General features: G+C 41.3%; 3 protein-coding genes across 3 annotated transcripts; 1 reads left to right on the top strand and 2 right to left on the bottom strand.

Annotated features, from left to right (window-relative positions):
* Nucleotides 1-402: 402 nt before the first annotated feature.
* LOC127768565 (uncharacterized) lies at nucleotides 403-6,609 on the bottom strand. The gene is made up of 9 exons (XM_052294208.1): nucleotides 6,471-6,609; nucleotides 6,137-6,391; nucleotides 5,853-5,933; nucleotides 5,700-5,770; nucleotides 5,502-5,534; nucleotides 3,762-4,683; nucleotides 3,457-3,632; nucleotides 3,058-3,309; nucleotides 403-2,514 (listed from the first exon to the last, which is right to left on the bottom strand). Exons 1-9 carry the CDS (start codon nucleotides 6,607-6,609, stop codon nucleotides 403-405), a joined length of 4,041 nt encoding a protein of 1,346 aa, XP_052150168.1.
* An 8,208-nt stretch (nucleotides 6,610-14,817) lies between these two features.
* LOC127782060 (ATP-citrate synthase beta chain protein 1) lies at nucleotides 14,818-21,402 on the top strand. Its single transcript, XM_052309129.1, has 17 exons — nucleotides 14,818-14,983; nucleotides 16,567-16,678; nucleotides 16,770-16,872; nucleotides 16,965-17,030; nucleotides 17,117-17,240; nucleotides 17,499-17,633; nucleotides 17,884-17,944; nucleotides 18,036-18,112; nucleotides 18,507-18,662; nucleotides 18,749-18,877; nucleotides 19,459-19,591; nucleotides 19,693-19,820; nucleotides 19,919-20,024; nucleotides 20,121-20,197; nucleotides 20,292-20,362; nucleotides 20,458-20,742; nucleotides 20,924-21,402. Exons 2-17 carry the CDS (start codon nucleotides 16,579-16,581, stop codon nucleotides 20,997-20,999), a joined length of 1,827 nt encoding a protein of 608 aa, XP_052165089.1. The 5' UTR covers nucleotides 14,818-14,983; nucleotides 16,567-16,578; the 3' UTR covers nucleotides 21,000-21,402.
* A 59-nt stretch (nucleotides 21,403-21,461) lies between these two features.
* On the bottom strand, nucleotides 21,462-23,397 carry LOC127782069 (probable pectinesterase 55). The gene is made up of 3 exons (XM_052309138.1): nucleotides 22,958-23,397; nucleotides 21,982-22,668; nucleotides 21,462-21,672 (listed from the first exon to the last, which is right to left on the bottom strand). Exons 1-3 carry the CDS (start codon nucleotides 23,197-23,199, stop codon nucleotides 21,513-21,515), a joined length of 1,089 nt encoding a protein of 362 aa, XP_052165098.1. The 5' UTR covers nucleotides 23,200-23,397; the 3' UTR covers nucleotides 21,462-21,512.
* Between the last annotated feature and the right edge of the window lie 974 nt (nucleotides 23,398-24,371).

Below are 24,371 nucleotides of genomic sequence, written 5' to 3'. Positions count from 1 at the left end.
ATGTACTTTTTTTTTCATTTACATTTACAGTAGTAAGCAATTTAGAGGAAGGGGGAAAAATATATGCATCAATATTTCCTGCCATTCGATGCAGAGCTAGAGACCATATGACATAAGGGTACAGAAAGGATGAATCTATGTATATCCAAGGGGAGATCAACTAATATAAACTTGAAATGGAAATTACCTTTGCTTTTAGGTGAAGAAGTGCACAGCACAGTAGGAACATACAACCACACAGAAGAAGCATAACACAACATATATCTCTGAATTTGATGATTTTGGGCAGCATGCACTACAGTTTGGAATTAGTGAAATATGCATTTGTTTAAAAAATATAGTTGTTAGACCAATCAATGCAAGATAAACATAGGAAGATAGTGATGAGAATACCTGGTAAAATTAAGCACATTGATTCGCGATATCAGTGAATATTTCAGTATACACGACATTATGTGTCTTAGATTCATACCCAGGCATGTTATTCTCAATGAGGACTCGAAGACCTTGAGGTGATGTTACACGTGAGAAAGCAACATACGGTTGCCCATGTGAAAAAACAGGGCTTGGTAGATACACACCAACTTTACTTAGTGTTTGCCCTTGGCTTTTGTTGATCGTCATGGCATATGAAATACGGATTGGAAACTGCCTGTGCTTTATCATGAAAGGCCATTTTGAGTCAGTCGAAGTAGTGACTATTCTTGGAATATAAGCCTTTGATCCTTTACATTTTCCTGTAATTATTTGGGCCTCAATTATACGATGAGTCAGCTGTGTTACAATGAGGTGGGTTCCATTACATAAGCCCTTTGATGGATCTAGATTCCTAAGAAGCATGATGGGGACACCAATCTTTAGCTGTAAATGGTGATCCGGCAAACCACTCATGTGTACTGTATTGAGGAATTCTGCAGGATAAAGGGACTGCACATTGCAGTAGTTTGGTGTGGCATCATCAATGGTATCAAAGCTATAGTATGACATTTCTTCAGTGGTTGTGTGGCTAATAATTTGTGCATTTATAGCAGCAGCAATCTCATTCGTTGGTGCCAAAATTGCACGTTCACATAAGTAGGTTGGTAGCTGTGATAGATGCGGTATTGAATCATACACAAAAGAAATCAAACCTGCAAGGTTCCTTTCTTTAGCCGGTAGTAAGAGATATGATGGAATCTCCACCCAAGTGGCGTCTGGTCGATCAGTGGGTGCACTATCATGGACAACACCATCACCTAAAGATAGGAGCCATGTTGCAAACAGCTCAACCCTAAATTTGTCTTGCTGAGAAAAGGTTGGACAATTGAGCCTCATATTTTCAGTTAATTCAAGTACCACACAATTTTTCCATAAGCGGGAGCGAGTGATCGAGGCATTCAGGATCTGTTGCTTCCTTGCATTAGGAATAACTGGTAGAGTTTGCCTAAAGTCTCTACCCAAGACAACTGTTATACCACCAAATTGCATGTTCACTAAATCATGATTGATCGATGACATGATATCTCTAAGGGTGCGATCAAATGCTTCAAAGAAATGCCTATGGTTGACAGATGCCTCATCCCATATAATGAGAGATGTTTGTTGAATCAATTCAGCAAGATGGGTGTTCTTCTTAATAGCACACATAGAATCCTCCTGGATGTCTAGAGGTATCCTAAAGCGTGAATGTGGTGTACGACCTCCTGGAAGTAACAAAGCTACTATACCAGAAGATGCCACTGCCAAGACTATTTTCCCTTTGTTTCTAATGTTGGCCAACAGGGTATTCCATAGAAATGTCTTCCCTGTTCCACCATATCTATAAATAAAAAATGTTTGACCAGAATTATTCAAAACCGAGTATTCTATGGCACTGTAAACACGCATCTGATCAGGATTTAATTGATTGACTTGTTCATTCACCTCAGTTGTTCCATAAGCAAGTTTATCCATTATAAGCCTATTTCCCAATGGTGGAAAAGCAATACGGCTTAGTTGCGGTAACTGAAAATGATCCAAGGTGTATCCTACATCTCTTAGCAATCTATCCAATTCAGCCAGGGTGGATGATCTGATATGCTCTTGAAGGATAGTTTGATGTATACCAAGTGTATGTTGGGACACACGATACGCAAAGTCCTCACCCATCAGCTGAACATGATTGTCAAACAGTTTGGCTGGGTCTGATACTTGACAAAACAGAAGCATCATGACAAATAACTGCCGAAGTTGATATGGAAGCGCCCACTGTGCTGCATCAGTGATAGACCATTCACGATCATCACCAAGTAACCCCATTGCTTCGCATGCAGATTGAAAAGTTGGGTATTGGATGCCACCAACAGTGCGTACATCAGAAAAAAATTGAGCACCTTTGATAACATGCAATAATATACGCAAGTAGAATCGCTCACCCTGGTTAGGTCCAACATTGGCAATGCGACCAACCTTACCCTTATGGCTCTGAGAGCGTTGTTTCCAATATTTACCATCAGCATGCCATGTCCAAAACTCAGGAAATTCCACATACGTGTGCTGGCAAGCATGTGGGTATATCCTATTAACATCAAACCATGCAGTCAATTTGGTGATGGTTGTGACATCCCGGCTCAGGGATTAATAGGATTAATAGAATACTTGTACCAACAAGTTGCAACTTCTTTTCCGGAAGCCGATCTCGAAAGAACTCTGAGGTTAAGTGTGCTTGGCCTGGAGCAATTTTGGGATGGGTGACCGACCGATAAATTCTTCCTGGGTACGCACGAGTGAGGACAAAGTGTGCAGAAAAAAGTTGTGTTAGAAAAAAGTTGTGTTGGTCTGTGAGGGCAGTCTATGTCCTAGGAAAGAAAAGAGTAGGCTGCTCCACAGATGAAAGTGGGAGATGCACAGGTAAGCGCTCCACAAATGGATCAGTGTAGTAGATGTCAAATTGTAGTAGGCACCACGAAGCTTCACAGGGTGTTACACACCTACATTCAAGATGTTGTTGTATTTCATTGGCTCCATCCCAAATCGGCTCCATCCCAAATCCCAACCTTAGCATAGTCAGGACCTTTGGTTGAGTACTTGAATAGGTACTTGATACTTGACCATTCCATCACGATTAACAATCTCAACATTGATGTGTGCTTGATACTTAACCAAGAGATCAACATTATCCCGAATCTCAATCTTAGCATAGTCAGGACCTTTGGTTGAGTACTTGAATAGGTACTTCTCCATTCCATCACGATTAACAATCTCAACATTGATGTGTGCTTGATACTTAACCAAGAGATCAACATTATGGGCTACAACATAGCTGTTATTGACATCTACACCAACCTTTCTCTGTGGTAATGTTGTTATTTGGCCGAGCATATATAACACGCCCACTGGGCAGCACCATAGTTTTCTCTATAAATTCTTTAGGATAAAACTTACTGCATTTTCCATCGTTCATGCAAGGAGACGATCTGTTTGAACTGCCACAGGGACCATGTACCATAAACTTGGAGAAGCTTCATAACCAATACGATCAACAGATGGGTCCGGTAGCTGTGCAGATATGAAGGCATCAATCCAATCAACATCAAGAGGCCCATCCTTTTCAAGCCATACGATTATATGGACATGGGGTAATCCACGTTTTTGGAACTCAATTGTGTAGACAACTACAAAAATGAAAAAGGAGAAGCAAATAAGAATCATTGAAGGGCGAAATTGGCCAAATAAAAGAAATCTTAAAAAACGGCATGTTAGATGAGAAATTGTGGACAAAATTAAGGAGCGATGGAAATTACCTCCAGATATAGGACCGAAAAATTGGTATTTTGTTATATCATCCATAAATATTCTTAGCTTCATTTGGAAAACACGATCAACAATATCTAGTCGATCAGAGGAGTGCTGCCTTGGAATGAGGGCTAAAGCTTGTGTTATTTCTGGCCATGAAGCGTTGCATGTCAAAGTGATGAAAAGATGTGGGCATCCAAACCTACAACAGAGTGCAACACAATCTTGGTAGTTTTGATAATAATAACGTGGACTTCTAGTAAATGAAGCTGGCAAAATAATTTTCTGTCCTGCTGCAGATCCTTCTGTAATGCTAGCGCTAACAGCCTGAACCAAAGAGTTGTATGGGCTAGCTCTAAATTTCTTCTGAAATGACTCATCCCTGTAATGGCTCAAGCGGCCATCCTCGACGCAACAAAAACCATCAACAACATAGGCTTGAGTCAATTTCTTGCACCGTAAAGGAGTATTAAAGTCATCAACTTTGGTGACATTTTTCCTCTTAATACCCCTTGATCGTTGACATTGACGGTACCTGAGATCTTTGTGGAAGACATCTTCCCCATATGGGAACAATAGAGGGTATTGCATAGCCATAAACTTGCAATGAGATTCTTTTATCCTTTGTAGATGAGAAGCCTTGTCTTGTATTATTAAATCACGGCCTTCATTAGTGGTTCCTAAATCATTAACCAACACCAACCCAACAACCTCAGACGCAACAGGGGCACTATACACACCACCATGTTGATTGGGCACAACAAATAGCTTGACATAATACCTGTCTTCTGATTGGTCAGACAATCTATCCCGAGCAGTCCGGAACACTTGCACAATTGGGTTGTGATCATCAAACATCCTCATAAGAGACGAAATGACATTTTCATTTGGTTTAAAACCACCACTAATGCATGGAACTTCCATCCTATTCTGAACCTCATTTTCAGTATAAAAAATGTATAGCTGACAATATTATGGTCTAGCGCCATCTCTTGGAATTAGAGATCCAATCCGATGACATAGCTGCCCACTAATCTTGAAAACATAAGGTCCTCCTCCATCATTAATAGACCCTATGATGTTCACGCCCATAGATCTCATAGCAAACATAGAGTTGTAACGCCTAATATTATCAAAGAAGTGGGCAGATAATGCAGGGTTTTGTCCAGTCAACAAACTGAGCAATGGTTCTGGAGGTGGCTTGTATGGTGCTAAGTGAACACTTCCTCCCCTACAACATTTGTTGTACACAGGCGAAGCTACCCGTCCTTGACCACGCACACGCTCCTCATACCAAAAGAGAGCACCACAATACTGGCATGTCTGGTTAGGTCCTCCAAGATGTAAAGGTGAAAAAATAGTGCCTGAGAGAAAAAAAATGCATAAATAAAAAAGTAAGATGGATAAAAATATGTGACAGCTTAATGGACAATATGGTATGTTCTCATCACCATACATAAGCGCCATTGGCATGAATCAGCTGAGCCGTGGCAATTATCATTATGATGAAACCTCTTTGGCAAGCAGCAGAGTGATCATAGAGCAAACATCAAGACAGAACCGCGGAGTCGAAAAGCATGGTGTATGTAGGCGAATGCTGTTGAGTAAAGCCAACTGTGAGTTTGAGGCAAAATGAGGAGATATATCCCCTAGGCATATTGGAAACACACATATCATCTATGTTCCTGATGTGCTAAAAAAATTGATGGATATGACAATATAAAGATTGGCAAAATAATAAAACTTACATTGGTGGCGACCAGCAAATGGTTGCCTAGGATCTGGTAGCAAGAAAAAGATACCCACAAGAATTGAGGAAACAATTTGATGTCATTGGAGTGGATCACAGAAAACGGAAAAGAAATCAATTAGCCACTATCAGCACCTTGTTGAGAAGCCGAGGACAGATTTTGCTGCTGTAGCTGTGTATGGCATTGTTGGCGTACAACATTATCATTTGGGATTATGCGACACCGAACAGATCGAGATGAAGGGGAGTAAATAGCAGGACATAACTCTGTAACACCAACAAAAGTTGTACAAAATCAACAAAAAGAAGCTTCTATAAAAGCCTATCAATGTAGAATAATGTATCTTACTTTCGCCTCTCTTGTGAATCATGGCCGCCTTACGTTTTCTACGCGACTCGGCAGCAACACATGGTTGTGGCCGTGGCAAACCTGAGACCAATAGAATATAACATATGTATGCAAATCTAGGAGTAACTTAGAGTGTGTGAGCATAACGATAATGGTCACAGTCGCAGAGCAAGGGATGAGCATGTTAATTGAATTGAGGTCAATATGAACATATATATAGCCCATAAATACAGAGAGAAATTAGTGAAATAATCAAAGAAGGCACAATTTAATGCAAAGCTCACCACAAAAGGTCTCATCGGCAGCAAGAGTTGGGCCACCAGAAATGAGATTGATAATACCGGGAGAACTATCACTTGTCGTGTTGGGTGCATTATCAGAACCAAACATGAGCCTGCGCCTAACTGCTCGCCTTGATGGTAGGTGAAATGTTGAGACAAATTTATCTCTGCATACATTTGGAACAAAGGGTGTTGTCTGACTAAATTGTCCAGCACAAAAGGCACCTTTAATATAGACCAAAATTGCAAGATCAGGTTCTGGTAGAGGCAGAAAAATAACACCATAGAATCAAAAACAAAAGGTAATGAATTTATGATATGTTGATTGTTAGCAGACCTTTGGATTGCTGGTCTAACATAGGGACCTTTCGCTTGCGTCCTGGATCACAAAGAATAGATTGGACTGGACTCGGACATGATGCTGAGACTATGCACTCATCCAAAACCAACGGGTTCTTGCTACTATTCTCAGCCATTGATGTATGACCTGATTTGTAGATGGATGTGTCAAAGCATGAATAATTCATCAGTCTGCAAGGAAGGAATCAAGGAAAGACATGGAGAGCAGAAGCTAAAAGGCAGGATAGCAATTATAAAAGCGTATCGGTAGAACCGCTAAAATAAATCAGGATACATTACAATATTAGCATATGCAATCAGTAGATGACAATGATCCTCGTGAGACAACATTGGATGATCTGTATTTTATACCTTTATTGATAGTCTAATTTAAATAGCTCAACAAAGGTTATTCCAATTCCGCTTGCATCCTGGACTGTAGAGAATAGATTCGACTGGAAGCTTAGATGATGTTATGTCTATGCACTCCCCAGAAACCAACCGGTTGTTATCAATACTCTCAGCCATCATTGCCTGGACTGACCTATAAATGGGTGTAAACGAAATATGAATATCCGAAGAGATAGCAAGGAAGGGAAGTCATGAAGAGGAGCAGCCCACAAAACCTGAGTAATAGAAGCTAATAGGAACAATAATTACATGTGCAATCTATTGGTAGGACATTTCGGGTGGAAAAAAAGAGGACATAATCATTGGATGGAAATGATCCTCTGACACTACATTGGATGTTCTATATCCACACCATGTTCACTTATGTAAAACTCTCATTGTTAGTCTGATCTAAATAGTTTAAGAAAATAATCTATCAGGTCATTGACGTCTAAGTTCATTCCAATTGGTGAGTTTCTTGCATTGTCAATGTAGAATGGGAAATTATATCTTTAGTTTTCTTATTCACTAATTAGGAGGTGGGAATATTTGAATCCTCATTAAATAAAGCAACAAAAAAGCATTCCCAAATTCAAACCTCATTCCTAATGTTAGAGCAATGGTGAAAGCACATAAAAAAGGTTTGAGTTGCATTTCATATGAGATGCTGAAAAACAATAAGCACAAATAATTTTCTATCTCATAACTTTAGGTGCCGTCCAAATATCAATTTCTGATTTCTCATTAAATGAAGCAAAAAAAAAACATTCCCAAATTCAAACCTTATTCCTAGTGTCAAAGCAATGGTGAAAGCACGTAAAAAAGGTTTGAGCTACATTTTATATGAGATACAGAAAAACAACAGGCACAGATAATTTTCTATTTCATAAGCTTTGGTGCAGTCCAAATATCAATTTCTGACCTGTAATAATTCGATTCTCTTCCAAACTTTTACCTAATGTAGTCCTCGAGCTTAGTAGGCCTAAATTTCTGCTTGATGTCATGTAGAAAATGCAAGCACTAAACAAAATATGGTTTACTAAATGCAAACTTGGTGAACACCAGCATTAGCCCAAGCAAAAGAGAAGCAGGCAACCTAGACGATCTTGATGTCAGCCTATGAATGCTGGTAGCAGCAGGCCTTCACGGCAGCAGGCAGCAAGCAGCAAGAAAAGGGAATAGTAGAGTAAATAGTCTGCCAACAGTCAAAGAGGATCCAAGATTCAGACGATTACTTTCTATCGATTAGACGCTCCGGCCAGGGCTTGAGGTGCTTGGGGCCTGGTGGCTCATCGTATAATCGTCTAGCGAGCTGCAGGCGGCAACGCAACTGCCATATATATTAATCACTGATTAGTTGACCAAGGGATAACAGGAAGAAGACCTTCAAGTGGAAGCGAAAACCTTTGAGAGGCTTTGATGAGTGAGGGAGGAGTCTCGAGCGGTGATGGTGAACCAACCTCAGAACGACAGTGCCAGCGGTAGCGGTGGTGGTGGCGCCGGCGGCGAACTGAGCTTTAGAATCGGCGGCGACGGAGGAGACGGTGGCGAGCCGAGATTTACATCGACGGCGACCACGGCGGCGGCGACATGGATTTCCTATTGTCCTCTAGCGAGCAGATGATGGTGCGGGCGTATGGCAACCACCGGCGGCGTGGTTCTACAAGGACGGGAAAGAACGATGGGGAATTAGCAGGTAAAAGACCTAGCGCATCGGACGACCAGGAAGCGCATGAACAGTGCAACAGTAACATAATTGTGTGGCAAGAGAGCCAATGCAGCTGCCGTACTTCACCAAAAACTAAAATTTTTATAGATGCCCCCGTCCCTCTGGACAGGTCTAACTCCGTTGGTTGTGTAGGCACGTTGCTCAACCAGAGCATGAGGGCAGGCATGGCCTAGTGTGCCTGCTAGGATGGGCCAAATAAGTGGCCGAATAACTCACTTGTTACACTGAGAGTTGGCTTGGTTCCTACTCCCTCCATCCCATTGTCCCATAAAAAACAAATTTAGAACCGGATATAACACATCCTAATAGTATAAATATGAGCAGATCTATGTTTAGATTTGTAGTATTAGGATGTGTCACATTCGATAATAGGTTGATTTTTTATAGGACGGAGGGAGTACGAGCTAGTAGTACTTAGAGCCAGAGCAATTCAGAAACACATGGGGACATGTCTGTAACCTATATTGTCCCACGATAGGATACCGCGGGCTAGTTACTGTTTTTTACAATAATGTGGTTTACACGGTTACGTGACACCGTTATATACATGGTTTTGCTTTCAACAACTTCTTTTTCTAACTAAAAATTCGTAACATGTCACTATACTCATGCACTGTTTCTCACTAGTACAGAAACAATTTTTCTAGACGACCAAAAGAGATTTTTGTGTGCGGATCTTTGGCACATCTGCCCGAAGGTGTCTGAAAATCACTATTTTTGCGTGCGGGTGCTTATGTTGTCCTCACGCAAAAATAAAGTTTCGAAAAAAATAAAAGTTCAAAACTCACGAAACCATAACCCTAGAAGCCGTCGCTGCCGTCCTCGTCCTCGTCCTCGTCGTCATTGCTCAAAGCTGTTGCCGCCGTCCACATCGTCGCCGTTGTCCTCGTCGTGGTAGGGGCAGGGAGATTCGCACAAGAGAGGGAGGGGGCCCCGGGTTCGCCCCTCCCGTTGTTGCCACCGCTCATCCTCATTGCCGTCGCCGCCCGGGATGGGGAGTCGGATCCTCCACCGCCGCGCCTCCCCAGCACCGTTGTCACGTCTCCTGCCCACCACTGTCGGATCCGCCTCCCCTAGCACCGCCACCGTCTGATCCACCCCTCTCAAGGCTAGCCAACGGTGGATCCGCGAGGGAGGCGGAGAGGCCCACTCGGTCGTCGTCGCCGTCGTCGCGATCTCCTCCATTGCCGTCGCCACCGCTCCTCAACCATTGGAGCCATGAGAGAGAGAGAGGGCTGAGAAAGAGAGGAGAGCAGTGGGAGAGCCGGAGTTGAGGAGTGGGGGAGAGAAAGAATGGAGGAGAAAACATGATAAGGATAAGTGACCGGTTAGATTTTCTAAGGTGGAGGGAGGTCGTTGGACTTTTTTAGGTAGACTGTTAATGGCCTACATGCGAAAATATGTTTATTTTCATATGCGGGCATATCATGATGTCCGCATGCAAAAATCAGTTTTTGCATACAAGCCTCTTAAAAAGTCGTATCTGAAAAATACAAATTGATTTTTGCAGATGCGATCAATTACGGTCCATCTGCAAACTAAAGTGGGTCTCACCCAGAAAAATAGTTTCTATAGTAGTGTCTCTCCCAGTGACATATGATCCCACAGCCTAATTAAGTAACCTATGCCCCCATAACTAACCGATTACCATCACCACTCTTTCTTTGTCCTCTCATGAGACATTTCTTTCGACTTGCTTTGATTTGAAGGCTCTGCAAAACAAAAGTTCAAAGGAACAAAAAGGGAGAAAGGGACTGTAGTAGTACTGCTGGTAAAACAACCAAACGGGGTCCATATGCATATGCCAACCAACAGCCAACCCAACTTATAGCCAAACAGTAGTATTCCAACGAGAAATGGGCGATACTACTAATTATTACGTAGTAATTAGGTGAGAGCTAGCTGATGGAATGCAACGTGGAGCTGCAACGCATATGGAGTATGTACAAGTACAACTACTGATTTTGTTGGGAGTTAGCGTCGAATTAGAGTGTGTCAGCTAGCTAGGTATCCACCAAATTAACAACCAGATTGCGACTGATACGTCGCTGTTCAAGTGCTCATGGGCTTTGATCGATCGGGTCAGATTGCATTGTTCTTAACGAAAGACCGACCGGCCGGCTGATGATGAGGTATCTTACGTTTCAACACCAGGAATTCCAGCAGGACAAAAATAAAAGACTGGACGATGTAGGCCAGTTGCAGTTTAATATTGGTCAGTTTCAGCGGGTGTCGGGCACCAAGCAAACGAATTGATGTTATAGTCCGAATGCTCAATTGTTTATCCTTTATATATAAGCAACGGAAAATTGAATTGTAAAATTAAAACTGTTTAGAGTGTATATTTTTCACCATTGTTTTTAAATCACTAAGGAAGATACATATATATAAAATTTTTGGCCACAATTTTTTTTCTAATATGCGGTACGGCTTATAATCAGCATAATATATTAGTAATATATATATAGATAATTTACTTGCCTGGCATTGGCACCTAGCTAGTTTCGCCTCATTATATTATTCCTTCAAAACCAACGTGGAGGTCACCATTAATTTTGTTATCTCTACGTAATCATCCATAATCTTATGGACCCATACTGAAGTCATCAGGAGATCATGCTAATGCCTAATAGTATAATCGGCCATAGGAATAGTTAAGTAATGGTGATTTGAAATAGTTTACATCGATCCTTGCAACTTGACCATACAGCCACACCACCTCGACCCAGGCTAACCAAATCGTATAACAAAATACTACGGTGATGTTTGAAACTCACGTAAATAAAGATGAAAATGACGATTAAGGGTGTGTTTGAGAAGAAGGAGATTAAAGAGATTGGGAAGATACGTAAAACGAGATGAGCCATTAGCGCATGATTAATTGAGTATTAACTATTTTAAATTTTAAAATAGATTAATATGTTTTTTTAAAGCAACTTTCCTATAGAAAATTTTTGCAAAAAACGCACCGTTTAATAGTTTGGGAAACATGCGCACGGAAAACGATGTGCTTTCTCAACCTATATCACACAAACGAACGCAGCCTAAGTGTTTTACGCAAAACAAGATGGTATTAACGTACGATAATTGAGTTTTAATTATTATAAACTTAAAAAAAGATTTATCTAATATTTTAGAGTAACTTCCATATATAAAGTTTTCGCACGAAACACACGTTTAGCAGTTTGAAAAGCATGCCAAAAATATCAAAATTTTCATCAAACTTTTGTTGGAGATCTGAACGCAACCTACGTGTACCATTCATCGTTTGCCTGTTAATTTATAAACCGTATATAGCTAAATGGAGTATTATTTATATATTTATTTATTTTATTTGTCTTTGCTTTTAAACTGTTAAGAGTAATATTTTTTAGATAATATTAAGAGTAATAATATATAAATCACACCGTAAAAATCATCTTTTATATCTCATTTAGGACCTTTTTTATATTGGTGTTATTTTAAACCATATCATTGTTGGATGAAATTGACAAATATATAACCGCATTTAGTTTGTTATCAAACATTGATAATGCAAAAAAAAAGGTAACAATTACATTTATCCTATTATGCGAACAGTGCTATCAACTTACTAAAATTATGATATTACTCCCTCCATTCCAAAATAAGTGCAGAGACTAAGAGAGTACTAAATTTTGAAAGGGTTGATTTGGCACACCCATACAAGATAATCAATATTGGAATACTATGTAGGATCGTTTTTATTTGTAGCACTATAGGATCAGGATACTATCAGATTTTAGAAAATACATATTTGTATATAAAATATATAATATGTTGTATAAAGTAAAGCATATAATATTGATTTTGATAAATTTAAATAATTTTTATATAAACTTGAACATATTCATTTAGACTATTTTTATATAATAATTTTGTAGGATCCTAGAGATCATAGAATCACGATACGGATAATGACAACCTTGCAGCCATGCACCAAAACCGCGGAAATGCACACACCCATACAAACGGTTGGTGTCAATTGGACGCCTGTGAGTGACGACGATGCAGGTGCGTCGTTTGGCTGGACCCCACCCCGCCCCCTACCTACGAGCCACTGCCAGGTGGGGCCCGCTCAGAGACCGCAGCCAGACGAGCCTGCCCGGCCTCGGGATCTCCACCCGATTAAAAGCGCGCGACCTAACCGATCGCTCACGCTCCGCCCACTACGTGCTACTGACATGCGGGGCCCATATTTTCTTCCGTTCCGCTGGGCCCACGCTGCAGTGAGCTACGGGTCTGGACGCACTCGGGGTTTGTTGGTTTGGCTCCGCCTCCGCGGGCGCCTGACCTTAACCTGACACGCCCGCACGCACTCGGCACGTGCTGACGGCACGGCACCCTGTGGTAGCTCCGGTCCGACCAGGCCGATCTCCCCCCGTCAAAAGCTGTGTAGTGTGTGCGACCTATGTAAACCCAACGCATAGACCGTCCGGTATGGTACGCCTGACGATTTCATTTGATCATGTTGTTTTTTCCTCCCCTTCTCTCTTTGATCGATTGGTAATGTGGATGTCTGGTATGGGCGCACCTTATTGGTGAAATGTCCGTGATTTATTGATTTAATTATCAGAAAAAAATGAATGTATTAATATAGTTGTATAGTGATAGGTGTAATTTTGAAATTGACGCATCGCATTACTTTAAGCTAAAAAATTTATACTGATACGCCATCCCTTACGTCACCTTTTAACTTTTCACTTTTTAAAGTTTTTAAAAATACCACCAGATCTATCGTAGAAATACTTTAAGTGCCTTATACATTTATCTATTTACATATATATTTTTAGAAAAGACAAATAGCCAGCTTTTTTTTAAAAAAAAAACAACGCGCCGTACATTTAAAACCAGATGAAGTAGTAGTAAGGTGGATATGTTTCAACAATGTTAAGCTATGCCATTAGTTTTGTGTTGCATATACATAAATCTTTATGCAAAAAACTGCAAACTTTATATATTTTGTATAAATTGGATATATAGAAACAATACATGTAGATTAGTTAAAAAAGGTCTGTTCGGCACTCCTATACAACGGCTGTGCAACCGCAGCAGCTGCAGCTGCTACCATTAATCTTCTATATATTTCACTGTAGCAGTTGGCTGCCAATTAGAACTACCGAACATGCCCAAAGTAGTTACGTAATATTCCTTCCTTTTCAAAATACAATGCAAAATTTGTTTCGTTAGGATAAAGGGGCATGCAACTATTTTCCACTTTTAAGATGTGGTAATTAAGAATTTGTCACTCATAGTCTATGACATGTGGGTCCTCATGTGTCTATGACATGTTATTATCTAAAAAAAAATGTGTCTATGATATATGGGTCTAGTGGTAAATTCTTAATTGTCACTTGTAATAGTGACAAATTGGGACTTTTACTGACTAATAGTTAGTCAGCTACTCTACTAAAAATAAAAATTTTATGATATAAATTAAATTTATTGTACTTATATTCCAAAGTACTCAGGTATAATTATGCTTTCTTACCAATATAATAATAGTGAAATTGTTGCTTAAAGTCTAGTCATAACGAAACAAAATACGCATTATATTTTAAAAATGGAAAGAGTATGACTCAACTTTATAAACTACATTCTAACTAAAACAGTAATATTGGTGGCCAAAATTGTACTATTACTAAAGAATACATAGATATCTAAAACAGCGTATTTTTTGGCTGGATAGAGTAATGAAGGGGTGAAATAATGATCCCTACTCCATTGCTAATCTTGTCTCCCTCCTCCAAAAGAAAAAAAACAACCTAATATCAAATGTGACATTTTCTACTATAATAAATTTGAATATAAGGTTAACCAGATTTATTGTATTAGGAAATGTCACCTCCAATACTTTTTTTTGGGGAATCACCTCCAATAATAGAAATGTTTTTTTTGGATTTTTTCGACGGAGAGAGTACTCCCTCCATCCAAAAAAAACTCAACCTAGGAAGGAATGTGACTCCTTCTAGGACAATAAATCTGGATTACCCTTTGTCTAGGTTCATTGTCCTATGAAGAGTCACAATCTCTCTAGGTTGAGTTTTTTTAGACGGAGGGAGTAACTCTGTTTTACAGTTATCATTAGTCCATCACTACACCTACGGCTCATATGGACCCGGTCCACACAAATTGCTCACGGCGCCATTGTTGTTGTGCTGTGTGGGTAGTAGTAGTGGTAGATGGGAAGTGCGTCGCCTACTTCACATGCAACCCAACCCCCTACCCGCCACTATAAAGCCCTCCTCCGCTTTCCGCCTCCTTCCTCCTCCTCCCCCTCTCCCGTCTCCGCTACTCCAAACTTAATTTTGATTTCTCGCCGGAGAATTCCTCCTCCGCCTCCCGGCTCCTCCCCTCTGCCCTCGCTTCCGCAGGTGAGCAAGCTTCCGCCTCCATGCCCGCCCTGCCCACGCACTCCTCGTTCTCCTCCTCTGCTGCTCTCGCTGCTCTGTCAGGCATTTTCTGGCGCGCCGGATCCCCTGGTGGGCGCGGATCTGCCTGGGATCTGCTTCGCGCGGGCGGGATCGCTCGTCTCCCTCGCGGGGATCTCGGTCGTATCGTGGGGGAGGTGGTTAAGCTGGGGGGGTTTTTGGGATTCTGTGTGGGGGGAGGGAATGGCCCTGCTTTGTCGTGTCTGATCTGAATTCGTCCGGGAAATGGCGCGATCCTGGTTTTGACATCAAAGGGGGTCGAAGTCGATGTGTCGTGTTATGAGTGGTTTTACGAGAGTTTGTCGGCTACTGGGGGATTTGGGCTCCTTTTTTTGGTATGGATCTGAGGAGATCTCGTGGTTTGGCCCTGTTGGATTTGATAGGTTTGGGAGTTTGCAATGGCAGGGCTAAGATTCGTGGGGTTTATAGAGTTAAATTTCAGATTCGGTTTGGTTGGTTATGTTGTTAGTTGTAGTTTTTACTGGGAGTGTGACTCTCATCATGACTGCTAAGCCTTAGAGGTAAAAATATGATTGGATCAGTTTGCTCATTGTTGGGTATATTCGCTTGCTTTAGGTAGGTGAAGTGCGCCACGATGATAATTGAATTTCTGGTGCAAAATTTTGCAGATCCGGTGCTCTGTATAGATTTGTGCACCTTGATTTTATATACTTATATGCCGCAATCTGTTTTCCAGCTTTAGTAGGATGCGCGAGATACAGCTAATGCCTGATATTTGTAAACCAAACTGATAGATGGGCTAAGTATTTTTGCGTTTGATGCTGTCATTTTTTAGGAGGATTTTGTATTGACTAAGAATTTCAGTAGGTGTGTTATAGTTTTTAGCCAATTCTGTCATATGATTGTCTTTCTGAGGTTGTTGAGAACCAGTGGGTCTCATTTTTGTTCAGGGGGCCCGTACCACATTGTTTAATCTTTTCTGTGTTTTTTTTTTTTCGTTCTGTTGAAAGTTTTCCTGTTTGATGTTGTTCAAGTATCACTTGTGATCTGAGTTGAGTGGTTCAAAAACCAAACTTAATGTAACCACAAACATTGTCTATGAATGATAACACAGACTGTGAGGATTCTTGATTCACAAAAACGATGTGTTCTTTTTAATATTTTGTAATTCTCATAAAGATCATGCATGGATAAGTTATAAGTATGAGTATTTGACTTATTCCAATAGTTGCTGGGATGCTAAGAAGTGTTCTATAGGTCCCAGGATCACACTCGAATGTATTTTCCATACCTACTATAGTTATGTCTCTAGGCCCTGTTTTAACAGTAAATTATTTATATTTGCCAGTGGAATGTTGTGCATAGTGTAGGAGTTTATGTAAGCATGTGAATCTAACATTAGCATGCTATGTCATTTCATTAAGCCATGGCATCAATCCAAACCCTTAGTTACTATGATAACATGACTACATTTGTGTTGTGATAGTTTAAGATTTATGAGGAGATTTGTGGTTTCTGATCTAGTTAGTATATTCTATCATATGCTAATAGCATTTTGTTTGCAGGCGAACTAAACCATGGCGACAGGTCAAATTTTCTCCAAAACCACCCAAGCGTTATTCTATAATTATAAGCAACTTCCGATCCAACGGATGCTTGATTTTGACTTCCTATGTGGTACGCTGTCTGTCTTATCAATATTGGCTAAGAAATGTTGCACGTTGTTTCTTTTTTGCTTCTTGCTTGCTGACCTTACTCTGCTTTATAGGGAGAGAAACACCTTCTGTTGCTGGAATAATCAATCCTGGTTCTGATGGGTTTCAGAAACTTTTCTTTGGACAAGAAGAAATTGCCATTCCAGTTCATCCTACGTGAGTGCTCTGCTCCTCATATAAGTTCATGTGTACATTAACAGATTGTTCGTTTGTAAACAATTTATTTATACTCATTTATATTTTTGCAGAATTGAAGCTGCCTGCAATGCACACCCAACTGCTGATGTATTTATCAACTTTGCATCCTTTCGGAGGTTAGTTAGCATTCTGATATTCCTTTGAGCAAAAACCACATGATCCTAGAACAACTACAAGTGTTTTTTATTTGCTTAATCTGCAGCGCTGCCGCTTCTTCAATGTCAGCTTTGAAGCAGCCAACAATCAGAGTTGTAGCCATCATAGCAGAGGGTGTTCCTGAATCAGATACAAAACAACTTATTAGTTATGCACGTGCCAACAACAAGGTAGGGATTATGCCTTGCATGAATTTAACTGCTTTGCAAACATGATATTTGCACCAGATTCTCGCCGTAAAAGTCTTACAAATTAAATATGAATAAATTACTGTCTCCTTATAAAATAATATGTAAACACAATGGTGGTATTTTGTCCATTCCAGATATTGGTGTTGGCATGCTATTTTATTGCCTGCCAGGCACTAACGCTGACGGCGGCCTGCATGTTTCTCGTTTATTTTACCAAGTAACTGTTGTTGTTTCTAGGTAATCATTGGACCAGCAACAGTTGGAGGAATCCAAGCTGGTGCTTTCAAGATTGGTGATACTGCTGGAACCATTGACAACATTATTCAATGCAAGCTTTACAGGCCTGGATCTGTTGGCTTTGTTTCTAAATCGGTATGCATTTATTTGATTTTTGTTAAAGTTGTTTGTACAAAAGAAATATACCTTCCGTACTATTTCTGATCCATAAAAAGGCAATATTCTATTTTTAAAAAAGAACATTTGTAGCACTACCAACTTTTGATCTGTTAAATATCTGACCTTTTAATCTGTACACATGCAACTTCACATCTTAGCTCTTAACGTACATTGTAATGCTCATATGTAACCCCAATGACAAACTGAACTTGCATTACATTAACAGGGTGGCATGTCAAATGAGATGTACAACACCATTGCCAGAGTGACAGATGGTATTTATGAAGGTAACTGGTTTATAGATATATGTAAACATTTCTGCATTGGGTTATCTCATGAATATTGAACCTATGCTAACTTCTTTTTTAACATACTCAGGAATTGCAATTGGAGGGGATGTTTTCCCTGGCTCAACTCTGTCAGACCACATCCTGCGTTTCAACAACATACCTCAGGTTTGAATGTTAACATTTGAACATCTTCTACACAAATGTTAGTGCAATCGTTCTTTTAGGGCATTTATTTGGTATCTTTGTCATGCAACTCTGCATCAAGGGATCAACTTATATCTTGCGTTTGAATCAGATAAATGTTGGAATTAGTTCTTTTGGTCACACTCATTAGCTTCTTTTTTTTTTCCTGAGACAGTTCCTTTACCATAATCTTGTTCTATCTTTATTGCCTTTGCACCCACTCAGCCATATATAAATTTAGACATGTGGATTGCTCAGCATGCAAGTAATATTTCCTCAAAATGCCATCCATGCATTTTATGTAAACCACGTCTGGATTCTTGGAGCATTGCTGTATCAATAACATCTCATCGTGCACCATGTTTATTGGAATTAGGTCAAAATGATGGTTGTTCTTGGGGAGCTTGGAGGAAAAGATGAGTATTCTCTTGTTGAAGCCCTGAAACAAGGAAAGGTTCAGAAACCTGTTGTTGCATGGGTTAGTGGGACATGCGCTCGTCTATTCAAGTCTGAAGTGCAGTTTGGCCATGCTGTAAGTCTGAAACTGTTCCTTTTCAGTAATTTCTGTGTTGAACAGTATTTTAAGTGCTCATCTGAATTAATTTATTGGCCCAACAGGGTGCGAAAAGTGGTGGTGAGTTGGAATCAGCACAAGCTAAGAACCAGGCACTAAAAGATGCCGGGGCAGTTGTCCCTACTTCATATGAAGCTCTTGAAACTGCGATCAAGGAGACATTTGAGAAACTGGTAAGCAGTACTATTATTACATGCAGTAATTTCAAGTCGTCTAGTCGGGACTAGTTGTAAGGGCACCGACTAGTCGACTAATCGCAATTAGTCACGACTAATCGTAGATTAGTCGGTGACTATAGGCTAGGGGTATCCAGGATAATGTATAGATGTTTATAAGTATTAATTACCATAGTATACTAGTATAGTATAGTACAAACTAAGGATAATAAGATTTTCAATGGCTGGTTAGGGTTAGATGAGGGGTACAGGACTTCTTGGGCTGGGCAAATGGCCTGCCACTGAAGTGTAAAGTCCAACACATATTTTTAGCCCTAACAGACTAGTCGTCCACGACTAATTTGATCGACTAGTCATGATTAGTCGGACGATAAGTTTTTCTGGTGGAACTAATCGCTTCGAAGTTCCTGATCGAGGTCAGGGTAGCGATAAGGACGACTAATCGTGATTAGTCGCGACTAATCGGACGACTTGAAAACACTGATTACATGTCATGGCCAGTGTCTTTCAAGCTTTTTAACCTTTTTGAGAATTTTTATTGTGAGTATCAAGCCTCTGAAATTAAATGTATTTCCCAGGTTGAGGACGGAAAGATCTCTCCTGTTACTGAGATTACACCACCTCCTATTCCAGAGGATCTTAAAACCGCAATTAAGAGTGGGAAGGTCCGAGCTCCCACACACATTATCTCCACTATCTCGGATGACAGAGGTTAGATTGGTGGCAATGTGTTTTTCCACATATTCTCCATGTTCAATCTTTGTCATACTATCCCTACCAGGAAGTAATATAGGTGCATTTTTGTGATACAGGCGAGGAACCCTGCTATGCTGGTGTCCCTATGTCTACAATTATTGAACAGGGTTATGGAGTTGGTGACGTTATTTCGCTTTTGTGGTTCAAGCGCAGTCTTCCTCGTTACTGCACTCAGTTTATTGAGGTAAACAATTGGTAAAATATGATATGGATAATCTATTTTTTGAATGATAGTCATTTAGTCTTCATTTGATCCTAGAAGGATTTCATGTGTCTTGACAGATGTGCATCATGCTTTGCGCTGATCATGGTCCTTGTGTATCCGGTGCTCACAATTCTATAGTTACTGCTAGGGCTGGAAAGGACCTTGTTTCCAGCTTGGTATCTGGTGAGCTTCTTCTACATGTACATGTAAACATTGTCCGTTAAGTTGTTTGAATATATTACAGCATAGGTTATGAAGATTGCTATTGAAATATTGCAGGTTTATTGACAATTGGCCCCCGTTTTGGTGGTGCAATTGATGATGCTGCCCGGTACTTCAAAGATGCATATGATAGAGTGAGCCAACTTATTTCCTATCCCTTTGCTACATCATCGCCATGTTTCCTGCATTGCATAGTTGCTCTAATAGGTATGCATCAATTGCTTGTAGAATCTCACACCTTATGAGTTCGTTGAGGGTATGAAAAAGAAGGGAATCCGTGTCCCTGGGATTGGTCACAGGTATGTTCTATCTGTTTGCTTGACATGACATTTCCTAAGAATCCTTCATCCAGAATAGATTTCCTCAAATTTCACTCGCCTTTCTTGATTATTAGGATCAAGAGCAGAGACAACAGAGATAAGAGAGTGCAGCTTCTACAGAAATATGCCCACACACATTTCCCTTCTGTCAAATACATGGAGTATGCTGTCCAGGTTGAGACCTACACCCTGTCAAAAGCCAACAATTTGGTTCTGAACGTCGATGGTGCGATTGGGTCGCTTTTCTTGGATCTTCTTTCTGGCAGTGGAATGTTCAGCAAACAAGAAATCGATGAGATTGTTGAGATTGGTTACCTTAATGGACTCTTTGTGCTTGCGCGTTCAATTGGTCTCATCGGGTGAGTCTCATTCTTGTTGCATTCCAATTGAGTGGGTATATCTATATGAATGTTATCTTCTAGCTGCTTCCTTTAACATTAGAATAAATGGTATAGACTATAGAGATACGTCCGTTTTGTTAAGTCATAGTTTCTTTTGTAATTTCCACATAGCTGATCAAATTTGTCGCTTGGTTCGCAGGCACACCTTTGACCAGAAGAGGCTCAAGCAACCACTCTACCGCCACCCATGGGAGGATGTCCTCTACACCAAGTGAAGACTCGGTTGTTCTTAATATTACCTAGATATTCCAGCTTTGTACACACTTCTAAAGGTCAAGCGAAATTGCATAAAAGTGAACGCCGATGAAACTAGGGGGAGAAGAATGGGGTCACCGGTGACCGCTGTTGTTGCGTGTTTCAAGTTAGTTGCAAATTGAGATCTGTTCCTGATTTTTGTCAAAGCAAGAACCATTAGGACAACATGGGGGATATTGGAAATTTACTGTATCATCGTGTACTATCGATTATCTCAACGAAAAAAAAAAAATCTAGTCTGATGCTAATGTGTTCACCAGTCGTGGAGAGTGTTGTAATGTTTGTGATTGTCAATGTGCCACTTCGATAGGCATCATTTTTGCTATTAAAAATAAAATAAAATTTGCATGTCTTTCCTGCTTCTACAGTTGTACCTCCATCAGACTGATCCCAAAGCTCCCTATTCCTGTGCAATTAGCAATTGTTCTCTGGAAAAAAAACACTTTATTTGCAATCCCCATGTTGAGCGCTAGCTACCGTGGCTGAGCGGCGAGCCAGCCGTCGCGGGAGACGTACGAGATGTCGACGAGCTTGGCGAGCTCCTCCCCGCTCAGCGTCTTCTCCCATGGCACCCTCCCCGTCCTGTTCGACCCCGGCCCCGTGCACCCCGACTCCACCATCTCCAGCGTCTCCCTGCACGCATCCACGTAGCAATCAGCCACTTCCGATCATGCACCGACGACGGCGATGGAAAAAGCATTTTCACCGTTGTTGGGCTTTTTTTTTTTTCGCAGGCGGATATGGCCATCGGAGCGAAAACCCCGCCAACGAAAATGATTACCGAGGAGGAGTTGGCCGTTTGCCTGCGAAGACAGCTTATCGCAGGCATACAACATAAGGTGCCGCGCGAAAACGATCTTTGCAGGCGGAGCCGGCGTCCACCTCGAAGACCTATTTTTCCCGCGGAAATGCTTTTTCTAGTAGTGCAGTACTCAAACTCACTCTTTGCCCTTGTAGTCCCAGGCGTCCCAGCCGAGGCCGACGACGGCGGCGGACATGGCTGTCCGGTAGAACACGACGCGCGCGTAGGCACGCCACGCGCGGCCCAGGTACGCCGGGGCGGCGCCGCCGACGGTGCACGAGGTGAACACGAACCCGCTCGCGTCGGACGCGCTGCTCCGGCCCTGCGCCGTGATGAACCCAGGCGCCGCCGCCGCTGCGGTGGAGATGTCGCAGCGGTGGAAGATGGACTGGGCTTCCCCGAAGATGAAGTCGACGGCGCCCTCGACGTAGCAGCGCTCGTAGTAGTGCCTCCCCAGCAGGTCGCTCAGCGTGTCCTGCAGCCCCACGAAGCCGCACCGGTAGAACGCCGACCGGTCTCCGGCCACCAGCGCCGCCACCGCCGGCGCCATCCTCCCGTACGTGTTCTGCATGCAGCAATGGCGCGATCGACACGGTCGGTCACCACCTCGTCGTACGTCGTCGTGTGGTGGCACCGACGTACGTACCTTGAAGGTGATGTCGCGGGCCATGAAGTCGGCGGCGTACGAGGCGAACGTCGGCGAGTCGGCCGTGCCGGAGTCCCCGCCGCCGCCGCCGGCGTGGTCCGCCCACTCGATCGACGTCTGCTGCCTCCCCTCGCCTTCCAGCAAGATGAAGCTCTTGTTCGCCGGTATGCTCACCTTCTCCCTTCCAAACCCAATGACACAAAACCAAAATTAATTAATTAGCACAAACAATCAAATCATAATCACCAAAATCTTCTGCACTCCCAATTTCAAAACAAAATCCGTCTTGATTTAAGTCATCCATGCACCTCTGATCAATCAAAACGATTGCTCATTTAATATCAAAAGATCACTGTTAGACTCTGAATAGGTCCTAACAATCACTTACACAATTTCACGGACTCATCAGTAGTGTACATCAGAAGAGGAAAAATGCATGCTTTGAACAAGAATGAAATTGCATGTGTTACTTGTAGACGCCGGCGGCGATGTGAATCCGGATCCACCGCCGGTTGGCGAATGGGACGGAGTTGATGGCGTCTTGTATCCTTGTGAAATCAGCACCACTACCCTTCTTGCTGACGAAGATGCTTCTCGCCACAGTAGCACTTCCTCCTGCAGCAGCATGGCAAACCTGAGGACTAATGGCCATGAAAGCTAGTGTTCCAATTCCAATGACCAAGGCTATTATGGGGGCCAGAACTTGCTTCATCTCGCCTGACAAACTTGATAGATCATTCGCTAAGCTTGATCTACGAATCAAAGAATGTCAGAAAGAATGGTGCGTGGCTAGCAAGAACAAATAATGGTAACGGATAATTGCAAGGATTATGAGACCTGTTTTTTTGGGCCAGTAGTAATCAGGATTTGTTAGCAATCGACTCCAAATCTCACGTTTCTATATATAAGCTTATTGGGATATTTGCTTGTCTAGATAGCCAACGAGAGTAGACATCACTATTCATCTCTAAGCTGAATTCTGTTGGTTTGGACTTGGAGCATCAGAATTCAGAACAGAGAGAGGCACAAGGTGCAGAGTCATCCGGGTTTACGCGCCATTCACCTGATCATCATTTTGTAGTGACAGGGTTTCACTTGTAAATGCGCCACATGTATTAAAAGAAAATCAATTCATAAAATACTGCAGAATCAGTTGCAGAATTGCATTGGTTGCCGATCGGAGGTTATTGCGTGATTTACTACATAATTAGTGATTGGGTCGGGCAGCTAGCGTGCCTGAATTGCTAGTACTACATATATGTAGAATAGGATCAGAATATCATATAATTAATATTATTGTTTACCACTCCCCCGTTTTATATTATAAATCATTTGAGTTTTTTCTTAGTCAATATTGTTTAGGTTTGATCTAGTTTATAAAAAAATAGCAATATATATAACACCAAATTAGTTTCATTAAATTTAACATTGAATATATTGATAATATGTTTGTTTTGTATTGAAAATGTAGTATATTTTTCCTATAAATTTAATCAAATTTAAAAAAGTTTGACTAAGAGAAAATTTAAACGACTTATAATATGATACGGAGGAAGTATAACATTGTTTCTCGTAACGTACATCTTTGTTTAAATGAAACTGATGAAGTAACTCGTATTATTCTCTCTCTTAATCTTCAACAACGTTCTTTATTGAACGGTTGGTTCAGATCATGAACCACCAAAGCACTTACAAATTCTAGGAGAGGGTCAGCCTAGGAGCAGAGAGAAGCCTAACACAACTAGGCTTGAGTCATTGGCTTATCTTATAATTATCTTTATAGCCTCTTATTTCACCATTAAAAAATTAGGAAAAACCTATCATCATTAGTTGAGTCTTAGGTGAGAACTAGCTTTACCGCTTGGTCAACCCAAACAACAGTCT

The sequence above is a fragment of the Oryza glaberrima genome, chromosome 1 (assembly GCF_000147395.1).
Source record: "Oryza glaberrima chromosome 1, OglaRS2, whole genome shotgun sequence".
Lineage (NCBI taxonomy): Eukaryota > Viridiplantae > Streptophyta > Magnoliopsida > Poales > Poaceae > Oryza > Oryza glaberrima.
Note: the sequence above shows the minus strand (reverse complement) of the source record. Positions and strands in the feature narration are given on the sequence as shown.